Here is a 14975-nt window from a genome sequence, read left to right on the forward strand (position 1 = left end):
ATCTTTAACACACTTCTTTTTTTAGTTCTCAGTGGTCCATGACACAGTTCTAGAGCTGATTTCAGAACTGTAACAATAAAATCTCTATGCCGCGTATAGTTTTTTGTGTGGCATAGGATGGTGGTGAGAAACGGCACCTAATCCAAAAGATTTTAGTTAACCTATATAAATATAAACCTACTGCTAAGCAGATAAACAGTGTTCTGTACTTTGTGCTCCACGTATCTCTTGAAATAAGAATAATAAATTATATTTTCATAATAATTTATATAGTGCTTAATCGTTATATGTATATTCTTGTGCAATTCTGAAAAAAAAATAATAATAATATTTCGTTGCCAACGGACGAACACCCACACCTTAGATAGATTCGAACCCATACCCACACTTTACACTCGATTATTATTATTATTATTATTATTATTATTATTATTATTATTATTATTATTATTATTATTGATGTGAGATTAGCAAAAACCGTAGTAACATTTTGTTCCTGCGTGGACTGTATTTTTTTTTTTAATCTTGAATGATTTCTGTTTGATGTTTTGAGTCTGGGTGGATATACAGGGTAAACTGTAAGTCATAAAATGAAATTATTATTATTATTATTATTATTATTATTATTATTATTATTATTATTATTATTATTATTGTTATTACTACTACTACTATTATTTTCAGAAAATATAATAGTTATTGCTTTACGCAATAGAAAGAAGTTTATTCCTTTCTTTTTACGGTATGAATTCTTGACGTGAGATGAGCAAAAACCGTAGAAACATTTTGTTCGTCCGTGGACTGTATTTTTTTTTAATCTTGAGTGATTTCTGTTTGATGTTTTGAGTCTGGATGGATATACAGGGTAAACCGTAAGTCATAAAATCAAATTATGTCGAGGATTAGGCCTTCTGGCCTATTCCCCCTCAGGTAGTTGGTCTTTCCACCGCTTTTTGGGCCTTCCACGGTCTGTCTTCCTGTTAGGTCTGTAAGCAAACAATCTTTGAGGTAGCCTGTAAGTAATGGCTTAATTTCAAGGGTTATTCTTTGAGATATTTTAAACAAAAAAGTTTAATACAATTTCGCTCGTTTTTGCTTCCTTTTAGAGAAAAAAAAATATTTTGTATGAAATATTTCATGGCGTATTTTGGGAAAGCTATTGAATTAATTCCCAATATGCTCAGTCAATTCAAGAGAGCAGAGTATTAAGAATCATGAGTTATATGGCTGTGTACAAGATGAGTGCATCAGTGTACAAAATGCTTAAATACATGGAAGAGATATAGTGAAATATTTGCAATTACTTATAGGACACTTGTCAAAAGATGTTCTTGAAGCAAATCACAAGAATACACTTCACGAAAACATCGAGAATCGACACGAATACTAAATTATTATATACCTGCGAACAGAAAAACGACCAGGAAACGAAGAAAGCAGCTTTTAAAGAAGTAATTTCCTTGATGAAAATTCCTGGTTTTTCACGAAGAGTATCTGACATGGATTGCGCTTTGACATCTACGATGATATTCAAAATAATGGTGCCCATTTTAAAATGTAGCTGGACTGCAGCAAACTTGTGTGATTTAATAGTATTCACTATTTCTACTATCAAGAAATCAATAAACATGTAATAAGAACCAAATACTTTTATTTATATTGTAAAAACTTTAAATAATATATAATTCGGTTTGAAACTGTAGGCTACATTAATGAGGAGGATGAATTTATTTTTTCCTAATGTACGTTTTTCTTTGCAGAAATATCATTGCTGCAATAACTTAAATTAAAGATTAGTTTTTTTTTAATTGGGGCATAAATTTTGAAAAAGACTATCAAAATAGAATAATGCACTGAACTGAATATATCTCAGGCATTTTTAAAGATGAATTCAAAATGTCTATGACACTTTACTCCTAAAAGCACGTTAGTTAAAATGTATGTAGCACAATTTTGATACTGGCTTTTAAAATTTCGAAATAAATTATTACTTTCAAAAATGAGTTTTAGAGGTAGTTAGAGGTAGGTCTGGAGGCATATTTTTCAAATGCAATGAAATGACAAATTTCTATTATACATGTTTCCTTACTTACTTTTACTTTTGAGGGTTTCTCCACAATTTAGCGGTTACCCTGTATCCCCATTCGCCAATCTTCCCGGTCAAGCCATTCATCTCCTTCCAGAGACCTGTCACTCATCAATCTATGGATCTGTCCTCTCCAGGTTGTTCTTGACCTACCCCGCTTCCTTCTACCATGAGGTGACCATTCCAAAAGAGTTTCAGGCCACCTACTTTCCTCCATTCTTCTGACATGTCCATACCATTGAAGAGTTCGTCTCTCAATTCTATCCATCACTGTCTCCTCCATATCCATCATCCTTCTCACTTTTTCATTTCTCCTTCTTTCTAATCTGGAAACTCTGGCACTACGTCGTATTCCGTCCATTTCCACTGCCAAAATCTTAGATTTTTTACTTTCTACCATGTTTCCTAATAGCCTAAATAATATGTGTTCCACATATCATACATGTAGCGCTAATAGTTCCGAAGATATAACATTTTTGTATAGAATAAAGCAAAAATTAAAGTGACGGGAAATTTCAATGAAAGTGTTTAGTGTCATTAAAAACTTTGTGCACCAAAGCTTTAAAAATGGCGTCGCAGCAGTTATTAACGTCATACATGTGCTTTAATTTTTTTTTCTTCGTTGGTAACTCTACAGCATCTATTAATGCTTCATGGTTGTGCTGGCATATGGAGTTACTTGTCAACAATGTGACTCTGAAACGTGTGTTCAGGTTGCTGCCCAACGACAGTCCTGATGTATTTAAATTTTATGTGATATACTTTTCACACATCAAAGATTATTTTAAAGTTTTTTTTTTATTTATCCATTTTCCACCATATTTAGCCATCCTTTCCCCTTGAAAACATAAGTATCAGAGCTTTAAAAATAGTGTTGAAGCAACTGTCAAGGGCATAAATGACAATTAAATTTTATGTAATATATATTATTTTTCACATATCAAAATGTATTTTAAAACAAAAAAAAAATCACTTGCTTTTCACCATATTAAAACCATCCTCTCCCCCTTAATGTTGCATTCTCTGCTATCTGAATTGTAACAAATTGTTTATGCGATATATGTGTGCTTATTCTGACTTTCGCCCTTGCTTTTGGTTAAAGGCAGTACAATGTTTAACACATTAACAGTCAGCTCACTTAAAATTGTATTATATCTATGGGAACAGAAATAAATAATGCAATTCGATTAAAAAGTAACGTGAAATTTAATGAACGATAAAATATGTACCTATTACAGTCAAGAAAATGACGATTGAAAGAACAAAAAGTCTGCTGAGAAATGTTATGAGAGTCTTCTTCAAAGTCTGTGCTAAGCACCAGTGCAAACATTTCCTTGACACTCATGTTTTGCTCGTGTGTTTGATTATATAAATTGTTGTATGTGTGCAATTTCTAGGAATACATTCTTAGAATAGGCCTAATTATTTAAAAACATCTTATTAATACAAAACTAATTTATTAGTATTTTATTATGTTTTATGTCATGTTCTAGGGAATTTTGGTCTTCTTTAATAATACTATCGATGGATTTAGTTGTCAGCAGAGGTTCCAGTTTTCCAAGTTCATGATTATTTTTCTCGTCGGCGGGTGAGTTCCACTCTTGTAGCTCAGCTGTTGCGAAGAATTGGTACAGTACTCCCGTTACCACCAGCATAAACGATACTATAAGAAATACAATTTGCCACTGGCCCACAGTTTGCTGCAAATAAAACGTAATTTTTATAAATACCATTTTTGGCCTTAAAATATAAATATGAAATTCAGTTTGAGTTAATAATTTGATAATAGTATATGAGATATATCACTGATTAGAAATTTTGGTTGTTAGATAATACTGTACAACCCTAAACCAGTCGTTTCTCAGAACTTACACTTATACAGGGTTAATTAAAAGTCCCGCACCACCTAAATAACTTTTGAAGCATACGGTTCAGTGTCATGAAACTTGGTATGTGAGGATAACCATATACTAAGAACTCAATAATGGTATTACCGAGTTTTTTCTACTTCCGGTTTAACTGGAAGTAACTCCAACTCTCTTATTTTAAATGGAGCACCCAATATATATTTTTATTTTTGAAGAGTGCTCATTAAGAGCTTTTCAAAAAGTACCCACACTCGATATGCCTGTACAAATTCAGTGTTGCTAAGTCAAGAAAACAGAAAAGTGTAACGAATATTAAAATAATAAACGCACCACCTAAATAACTTTTGAAGCATACGGTTCAGTGATATGAAACTTGGTATGTGAGGATAACCATATGCTAACCAAATAATGGTATTACCGAGTTTTTTTCTACTTCCGGTTTAACCGGAAGTAACTCCAACTCTCTTATTTTAAATGGAACACCCAATATATATTTTTATTTTTGAATAGTGCTCATTAAGAGCTTTTCAAAAAGTACCCACTCTCGAAACTTTTGTACAAATTCAGTGTTGCTAAGTCAAGAAAACAGAAAAGCGTATCGAATATTAATAGTACATTATGCAACGAGCCTATAATGATAGTAATTAAGACGCAAGTATGGATATTTATGAAACGAACGCAAGCGAGTTTCATAATATTCATACGAGCGTCTTAATTACCATTATAGGCCAGTTTCATACGACTTTTTATGTTCGACCATATTTCTAACTTGAAATTATTCAGATGTATACATTTTATTTGTATCTGACAAGATCAGAAGTGACCTTGTTCTAGGTCGTGAATTGTGAGATGTGCGCAGACGCGAAAGTGTTGATTTTTTCCGAGTAACAATAATGTCATTGATCTTGATGTAATCCCGTTAAACTTGATATAACCTTGATTATTGAATTCGACATTGAAAAACGAGACGACAAATTGAATTTATTTGAATATTATTTACGATTAACGCTAATTATTATAGTAACAGAACATAACCTTCTGCGATAGTATTGGATTTCCAGTCTCTGTGACTTTTCGCTAATTCTCTTTCGATTGCATATCCGAGAATAATCGATACTTGCGGTTTTATAACGGCACAAAGCTGACTTGTTATTGGCTGAACACCTGTAAGCTGGGTTGTCATTAGCTGAACACCTGTAAGCTGAGTTGTTCATTGGCTGAACACTTGTACTTTAATGAGTAGGTGTAATTTAATGACATGCATTAAAGGACTGCTACCAGGTTATAATTACTACATTTCGGCATGGTCGAGCATAAAATAATAAAATACTCCTTCCTTAACAAAAACAAAACAAAGCTAGCTCATCTTCCAAATTATGTGTTCAAATTGGTAGCCCTCAGCTGCTTTACAATGTGTCACTCGATCATAGAAACCATTTAAGGAATGATTTAACCAGGCTTTAGGAATATCTTGCACCACTTCCATTTTTATTTAGCAACGCTGAATTTGTACAGAAGTACCAAGTGTGGGTACCTACTTTTTGAAAAGTTCTTAATGAGCTTTATTCAAAAATAAAAATATATATTGGGTGTGCCATTTAAAATAAGAGAGTTGGAGTTACTTCCGGTTAAACCGGAAGTAGAAAAAACTCGGTAATACCATTATTGAGTTCTTAGTATATGGTTATCCTCACATACCAAGTTTCATGTCACTGAACCGTATGTTTCAAAAGTTATTTAGGTGGTGCGGGACTTTTAACTAACCCTGTATATCCTACACAAAGTTATTCAGCATTAATAAGAATACAGGGGTTTAAAATTGAATAAGAGATTTTAGACAAAAATGTCAGACACGTCAAACCTTTTATTTAGAAAGGAATATTTTTATCTTAACAAGCTATCGTTATGTGAGTTTTGACAACATAGAGAACATTTTTAAATAACATCCTATACATTTTTTTTATATTGGAAAATAAACAAAGCTAAAAGTAGAACCACGCATTTCATTAAAGTTTGTATTGATACTTACATTTTGATGTGTGAGGAACCCAACTAAGGCTGGTGATAGAAAACCGGGAATGACAGTAACTGTGAAGCTTATTCCAAGCATAACACCTGCAACAAATCGTATTATATTATTCTAGCATCAGATGCCTGGATAGTATTGAGCAAGACCTGAAAATACTCGGAGTTAGGGAGTGGAAAATGAAGGGCGGAAAGTAGGAACAAATGAAGACGCATTATATAGTCTAGTCCTTCGACAGGCTGCAATAGAAACAATGATATTATTATTATTATTATTATTATTATTATTATTATTATTATTATTATTATTATTAGTATTATTATTTAGGATATATGCAATGGGATAATTTCGAAGTAGTATTCTTTGTAGATTAATCACCTCCTGATGGCAAAAAAGAACTCTGTCAATAGGTATAACCTGTGAGAGAAGTAAGGCGGTTGGAATACCGCCACTGGTTTCTATCGCCAGAAAACATACCTTTAGTGGAAAATGACATACCATCACTGAAAAAATGTGATCCACAAAAATTTGTATATACATTTCTTCGCAGCAAAGAGTACTAGCCTATCTGTTTGTTTCGTAGATCTAAACCGCAGCCTTCTGGAACTGTATTCGTAGCGTATTTAGACACGTTTATTTGTAAGTTAATCCCTGGAATCCTTAAAAGGGTAGTATTTCAAGTATAGAAGGCTTATGGTGGCCATTGTTGCCAATTTAGTTACCGTGTCATTTTTGTTGTTGCACATTTTATTAATAATTAATTAAGGGACTTTGAAGCTGTAACATTATTTTAAATCGTAACTCTCAATGGACATTGCAAAATAATGTAATAAATAACTGAAGTAACTTGAAATTATATTGTTAAGAACTTGAATATGTTGCGTAAACGTAAAAGATTCGCTTTACTGGCTGCACGAAACAATTTATTGCATACATAATGTTTATGTATGTTGTAAGGAAGGGGTTATGCCTTTTTTAAATCGAAGTATGTCATTGGGGTAGCATACCGCCTCTGTTTTTCCCCACTTCCCTCGCTGGGTATAACCTTCACCTTGCTCCACATCTGGCGTGCCATCCTTGTCGTTGGGGATCCTTGTACCTTCCAGTTAATTGACTTGGCTTTTGTTTTCAGGTCGCACCCGCAGACTTATTACTAGGGACACAATTTTATGGTGAACCACGGAAACGTAGCCTATGTGTTAATATGCATAGTAAAAGGTTAAATTTTTATTTAAATAGTTCCTGACCGTCACTACGTAATTTTGTGGAAACTTGGCTTATTCACAAACATTTTTATCGCGGAATATCATGAATATTCGCGAATTCAAATTAATTTGGATTCCAACTACAGAGATTAACAGTTACTTTGAGGGTACTTTGAAAACCCTTGAGGAACTGACAATTCGAAGCTCTAGGTGTACTGTGTGCAGCAAAACTGTCTAATGTGCTACTATAGACACTGCACATAAAAGTTCTTTTAATCATCTCCAACTTAGTTTCATTTGCCTCATCTAAGATTGCCAGCATTGGTTACTGTCTGAAATAAGTAAGAATGTTATCATCAAAGCTCGGAACTTGGGGACTTGTGTGTCGTGCGCATGAGTAAGGTTACAGGTACAACGTACACAAAGCTCACCCTGCAAGTGCTCAGGGACAGTCGTGTGTACTAAGAAAGTGGTCACATCGAATGACAGGAAGAGAGAGGAAGAAACTGTGTCATTTCGAAGCCAGTTACATTCAGACAATTACAGGTAAACGGTCTGTTTGAGGAATGGGTATTATAGAAATTTGAAAATACATTTTTTAAATTTTAGGTACAGAATTTCGTGGAAGAATTCGGAGCAGATACATTACTTTCTTCGAATGGAGATTTTATATTTTGTAAGTTGTGCCACACACAAATTAGAGGATATAAACGGGCATCCATAGAAATATATTGGAGTCCCTTAAATTGGTGTAAAATTTATCCATAACCATGAATTAAGACGTATAGGGACCTACTCTAGTAGTGACAAACAAATTGAAAACTTTTTTCGAGAAAAATTTAGAATATACTTTTCTGTCTCAGATACGAGATCAGCTAGGAACTGCTGAAAATCGAACAGAAAACAATGACAGTCAAAACATTCAGTATTTTATGTTCACTCCTGTCACTTCATGTGACGTGGAAATAAGTTTTTCTCGTTTCAAATCATGTTTAACTAACAGGCAAAGAAGTTATGGGTTCAAAAATCTTCTAATGTAGCCTACGTAGTCATACACTGTAACAAAATGTACAGAGCAGAACAGTAAATTTGATATATTTCTCTTAATTTTATTATAGGCCCTATATGCTATAAAATTATGTATTTCAGTCTGTTATAATATTATCAATATGTTGTTCCAACCAGAAACTACCTTTATAGCAGACCTGCCAGTACCTCCGTGCTGGAAGCGGGAGTTTGTTGACATTGAAGTCCGCTCGCAAAGACACTTTTAAAGACACAAGTCTCCAAGTTCCGAGCTTTGGTTATCATCCTACAGTCTATACAAAACTGGAAAGGTATTGACAGTTCTCTCTCGCACACGCGGAAAGGGAGCGACGCGACGTTGTGAAGTTGTGCGGTAGTGCAGTGCAGAGCAGTGTATAGGGTCCAAATACTACTAGTGAACATCAATTTAGTAGTGGACACCTTCGAAACATATTTTATTATAACACCTGCAATCAATGGTATTTCTCTTTACAGTTGCATTCGAGCTTTTAAACAGGTCATTTTTTGTAAGGTGGATTGCTATTGGCTTTTAGTTTGTGCCAATCACTGAGCCAGAGATAGCAAATACAACTGTATTCCGGAAATAGTTTCAGTTCCTTCTTCTTGGTAATAGTGGGTGCATGCTTTTGAATCGGTAAGCGTCTGCTAATTTATGTGATATTATTAAGTTTAATACATATAATTTATGATCAGGGAAAGGATTTATATGTAAATACATATTTACTTATAAAGCTAATATAATTTATATTTTGCATTATCTTTATGTTTCACAATGTGTAGGGTTGAAAAATCCTACTTTTATTTTCCATATTTTTCCATATTTTAGAGTTTAGTACATATTTTCGTTAATTTCCATATATTTTCCATATTTCATATAAAACAGTCCATATTATATTAGGTTTAACAATAAAACAAAACAAAATTCCATTAACTTTTAAAAATACATTTAAACAATAGAGATTTAAACACATGTTCAGTAATCCCTTTAACATCAGAGTTATTTGAAAATTAGCAGTCCTATCAACAATGGGAAAGTAAGTTACAAAACTGTATTAATTTAATTTAAAATTTTTAACAGACTTCAGTTGTGCAGCTCAACAGTTAAATGCCAGTCAGAGTACACATAGGTTCAGTTTTGTAAATCATACTATAAAGACGGTAAATATGCCAAAAGTACGTCATTCAGTCAATTTAAAATCAAAACTAACAAGTTACATTTCAGAATTTAAAGAAGATGGTTTATCAACTGACAATAAAATATTATTTTGTAATTTGTGTCAGTGTGCAGTATCATCTACACAAAAGTTCCTGGTGCAACAACACATTACAACTAGTAAACATCAGGCCAACAAACAACTAAATTCCAAGCAGAGACAATTGTTTTTAACACAACCAACAACATCGAATGTAAGATCTGAGTTTAACATCGACCTGTGCCGTTCTCTCATCTCTGCTGATATTCCTCTCTACAAACTAAAGAATAAGGTCTTCAGGGAATTCCTTGAAAAATATACTCAACATACAATCCCGGATGAGTCAACACTTAGGAAGACGTATGCTCCATCCATCTACGATGAGACAATACAGAAGATAAGAGATGAAATTAAAGATAGTTCAATTTGGGTTTCCATTGATGAGACTCCCGACAAAGAAGGTAGACTTGTTGGTAATGTAGTTATCGGTTTGTTAAGTGAACAATATTCTGAACGAATTCTTTTACATTGTGATGTTCTAGAAAAGTGCAATAACAAAACTATAGTTAAACTGTTCAACGAAGCTATGGGTATCCTGTGGCCAAAGGGTATTATGTACGATAATGTGTTATTCTTTATTAGCGATGCTGCCCCTTATATGGTCAAAGCTGGACAAGCATTATCTGTTGTATATCCTAAATTGACTCATTTTACTTGTGTGGCGCATGCATTTCATCGTGTGGCAGAAGTGGTCAGAGACAATTTCCCTAAAGTAGATTTGTTGATTTCATCAGTGAAAAAAGTATTTCTCAAAGCTCCCAGTAGAGTTAACGTGTTGAAAGAAATGTACCCTGAAATTCCATTGCCACCAAAGCCAATTTTAACTAGATGGGGTACATGGCTAGAAGCAGTTGAATATTATGCCGAACATATAGACTCTATTAACAATGTTCTCCTTGCATTGGACTCTGAAGATGCAGTCTCAATTGATACTGCGAAAACAGTTACCTGTGACATAAGTGTGAAGAATGACTTAGCTCACATTCAGCATACATTTTCATGCATCATAAAAACGCTCAAAAGTCTCCAAAATAGGCACCTTTCACTATCTGAAAGTTTTGAAATTATAAATAGTACTGTGGAACAACTGAATCGTGGTGGAGGTAAAGTTGCAGATGCAGTAAGAGCTAAGGTGGACACTGTACTTTCAAAAAACCCTGGATATGAAGAACTACAAAAGGTTGTTGCTGTGATGAGTGGTGAATCAACAGTGAAGATTAACTTGGACTTATCCCCAGCAGACATTGTGAAATTGAATTATGTACCAGTTACTTCTTGTGACGTCGAACGCTCTTTTAGTCAGTATAAATCTATCCTCAGAGACAATAGAAGAAGATTCACTTTTCAGCACTTGAAAGAAATGTTTGTAACCTATTTTTATGGTAACAGACAATAAAAATTGTGTTTTGTTGAAACTACATTGGAAGATAAGGTACGTCCATTATATTTTTTGTTTAGTTTGATTAAAATGTACCAATATTTAACGTACATAGTCATTTTTTTATAATTTTAAGTCCATATTTAATTCCATATTTTGGTAAAAATCCATATTTAATTCCATATTTTGGTAAAAATAACTACATATATATTTACATATTTCATATATTTTTAGTCCATATAAATCCGTTCCCTGTTTATGATGTTTTGTAGTAAGCTTTCATTTAGAACAAGAATAAAAGTTATCTAAATATATTTAGTGTGTATAGTAGGGGTGTCCAGTACTGAAGCATGCTTTTGTTAAATATTTTAGTACTGGACACATGGGGGGTCCACTATTAAAATAACCTTTTTAATGGTGGACACACAGTATTTAATGATGGACATCTTAATATTTTCCAATGCAATTAGTTGATTTAACTCACTTCTTGTGTGTTTTCATTTTCTGTTAGAGATGCTTCTTACTGTGTAGGCCTAAATAAGTTTCTGTATATTCTCATAGATTTGGTTTTTCAAATACAAGACTGTGACCTACATTAGTTGCAATGCCGAAGATCAAGGTGCTTAAACGTCCTATCCTCCAGTATCCTGAGGAGAAGATGACTGAAGCTGTAGCAGCAGTACGAAATGGTATGTCAAAGAAGGAAGCAGCGCGCACTTTCGCTGTGCCAAGATCAACACTAATCAGGAAGCTTAGTGGCACTATTCCTGAAGAAAGAAGAATGGGGCCAGCACGTACGTTGACAGCAGCTGAAGAAAACCTTCTTGCACAATGGGTTTTATCATTGGCTAGGAAGGGTTTTCCAATTACCAGGCACTTGTTATGCAATGCGGTGAAGAGGGTGCTTGACGTAGATAAACGACCCAATCCCTTCACCAATAACTTACCGGGAATGACGTGGTTTCATGCATTTATGAAACGCAATCCTGTTATTTCCGAGAAACATGCAGAGAGTTTAACTCGATCACGTGCATCAGTGACAAAGAAGAGCATCGAGAAGTGGTTTCAAGAAGTCGAATTAACTTTAACTGCAGATGGCTTCAAGGATGTTCTAAACCATCCAAGGCGGATATTTAACGCAGACGAGTCTGGCTTCTTGTTGTGCCCAAAAAGTGGTAAAGTCCTTGGACCACGAGGTAGAGGGGACTTTTATCACCAGGTACCCAACAACGAGAAGGAACAGTTAACAGTAATGGGTTGCTTCTCGGCAAGTGGAGAAACTGTGCCACCTATGGTCATTTTTCCGTACAAGAGATTGCCACGAGATGTTGCAGATTCTGTGCCAGATTCATGGGCAATTGGTCTATCGGAGAGTGGTTGGATGAACAGCGAAGTGTTCTTCGAATACATTTCGAATCATTTCATGCAATTCTTGAAAAATGAAAACATTCCACGACCTGTGGTAATGTTTGTTGATGGCCACCGCTCCCATTTGACGCCCCACGTGAGCGACTTCTGCAGTTCAAATGACATCGTGCTGGTTGCACTACATCCTAATAGCACACATCTCTTGCAGCCAGCTGATGTTAGTGTTTTCAAGCCCCTAAAGGATGGCTGGAAAGATGTTGTACGCCAGTGGAAATTTGATAACTACCCAAAGGATGTAACGAGGAAAACATTTTGTCCTCTCTTGCAATCTGTCTTTGCAACCAAAGCTACTGAAGAGGTAATAAAGAATGGGTTTCTGCGCACTGGGCTTTACCCATTCAACTGTCAAAATGTCAATTTTGACAAATGTATCCAGAGTAGAGAGCTGATTAATCCTCTGGAAGAAGAGCAGAAAGAAGAAGCTTCCGTATCCCAGACCAAGACCTTCATTGAAATGCTGGAGGAGAAAATTAATCCTGTCACTTTGGCAGCATTCAAAGAGGTTCGAGATGGGGAGCAGTGGTCAGGTAAGGAATCTGCTAAGGATTTGTTTCATCTTTGGCGTGACTGCAGAATTGGAGAAGTGGTGAACTCAATTGGGAACGAATCTCTAGAACAACAAACACCTGCATCCGAAACATCACCCACTAGGCCTACACCTGCAAGCAGCACTGCGCTGTTACCAGGTCCATCTCAAGTCACACTCAACTCCCCCCAACCTGGTCCATCTTGTTCATCTCCATCCTATCCCTCAAAGAAAGGGGGTACTGTTAGCAGCCCCTTTAAAAGATGCCTCTTTTATCCAAAGACCCCAGAAAAAAAAGTGGCCCAACATAGACAGGTATTCCCTGCGGTTGTCTCCTCCCAAAAGTGGAAGCAGCATTTCATTTTGTCAGAAGAGAAAAAAAAGAAAAATATGCCAAAGAACAAAAGAAAATTAATCGAAGATCCCAACGATTGGCTTTGCAAGAAATGTGGTAAGAGTTTAAACGACGAGAAACTGAAGAAACTGAAGCGGACATGGGTTGAATGTGACAAATGCAAAGATACATACCACTTTAAATGCATCCCAAAGTCACATGTGAATGCATTTGGCTTGGATGAAGAGGATATGGAGGAAGACTGCGTCACCTTTCTCTGTCACAACTGTGCTACACTCAGTGAAGATGAAGATAGTTTTTCTGATTAAGTAGGCCTACCGGGGAGTCGTTTTCATACTGTGTAGAAGTTTTTTTTTAAATTAATATAAGTGAAAATAAGGCCTAGGCCTAGTGTGATTTTTTCTTGTCTGAATGTTATTTTTGTAAAATTTCAAGTTGTGTTTTCTAGATTTAAGGGTAGTGGTTAAGCAATGTTAATTACCTACCGCATTATTTCCTTCATATATAACACACAAGGCTGTCTATTTACTGTTTACTGGTAGAGTATATTTTTCAGATCATTTGTTTATTTTGACTGGGTGTCCACTACAGAATTTTTTTTATGTCCGCTACTAAAATTTGAGTGTCCACTACTAAGATTTTGTCTTCACTATACAAAAAGTGATATAAAATTTAGCCAGAAAAATTCAGCCAAAATCAAACATGCCTAAGTGAATGTAGATGTGTTTAAATATATGATTCATATTTTGAAAAATAAATCACTTAAAACATCAACCATTCAGAATTTATTTAAATAAAAAAATGCTTAATTGTGTCCACTACTGGTATTGGAACCCTATTAGAGAGTACCGCATTCTCGGCGGCGGCAGCCATATTTACTCCTGGCTCGGCACAGACGCATAAGCAGTAATGCTAGAAGGAAGGTCATTAAAGGCGATATCATACATGTTGTTGTGGTGTATTGAATACAGGAGACTAGGATTAATAAACATTATTGTCATAGTGAAATGACTGATTAGAGATAACACTTTATTATTTATGTTGTGTCCATTTCAATTGGGATAACATCAGCAATTTTCTATGCAGTTCTCGTACCAACACTTCCGCTACCACCATTTAGCAGATTGTTGTAGTGCATTTGCTATAACAGACAATTCTCTTAACAATAAATACATTCTAGTTCTAAAATACGGTGATCAGACTTTTTCAAAAATATTATGACAAGTTGGGAACGTATGAGTTGAAGTGTTAATAATTAATCCTTTACTGTCAACTCATTTTCTACCAACGTTACACATTTTTCTACATTTACAGATTTACAAGGGTATACAAGTGACATATCCTTGTACGACTTGAGAGTCACTAATGTGCTAATAAAATTTACAGATTCATCCCTATTACCAGTTATTACTATTAGAGATGAAAAACAGTTTTCACAAATACTATATAACTTACGTTGTTTTATTTTGAACAAAACTGATCCCAACAAGTAGTAAAGAGCTTGTTGTTCACTCAAGTTATTTCTGTTTTCAGTTAAATTACAATTTAGCCTATATCAATTTCCTTTTGCTCACATTCATCTTCACTAGACCTTTCTGCTTCGGGTTTACTTACATCTGTACCTAGAAACTCAACTAATTGTTCAGAATCGCAAACTGCATAATATCCATGCTCCGTTTATGAGAAAAATTGAGAAATCGTAATGCAGTTTTGAATTCTTTTGCATCCGGGATTGGATTTATGGAACGGAAAGTAGAAAATAAATTTTCTAACGTATCCTGCATGGATCCATCTAGCATAAGA

General features: G+C 34.7%; 1 protein-coding gene across 3 annotated transcripts in view; it reads right to left on the reverse strand.

Moving 5' to 3' along the window:
- Positions 1 to 3273: 3273 nt before the first annotated feature.
- LOC138716365 (putative inorganic phosphate cotransporter) overlaps positions 3274 to 14975 on the reverse strand; it is a 54703-nt gene continuing 43001 nt past the window's right edge. For all 3 annotated transcript variants that reach the window (XM_069849377.1, XM_069849379.1, XM_069849378.1), the window contains exons 9-10: positions 5984 to 6069; positions 3274 to 3786 (exon numbers count right to left, since the gene is read on the reverse strand). In XM_069849377.1, coding sequence (XP_069705478.1) covers positions 3538 to 3786; positions 5984 to 6069 — 335 coding nt within the window. In that variant the 3' untranslated portion in view covers positions 3274 to 3537. The remainder of the gene's footprint in view (positions 3787 to 5983; positions 6070 to 14975) is intronic.

Source organism: Periplaneta americana, chromosome 16 (genome assembly GCF_040183065.1).
Source record: "Periplaneta americana isolate PAMFEO1 chromosome 16, P.americana_PAMFEO1_priV1, whole genome shotgun sequence".
Classification (NCBI taxonomy): Eukaryota; Metazoa; Arthropoda; class Insecta; order Blattodea; family Blattidae; genus Periplaneta; species Periplaneta americana.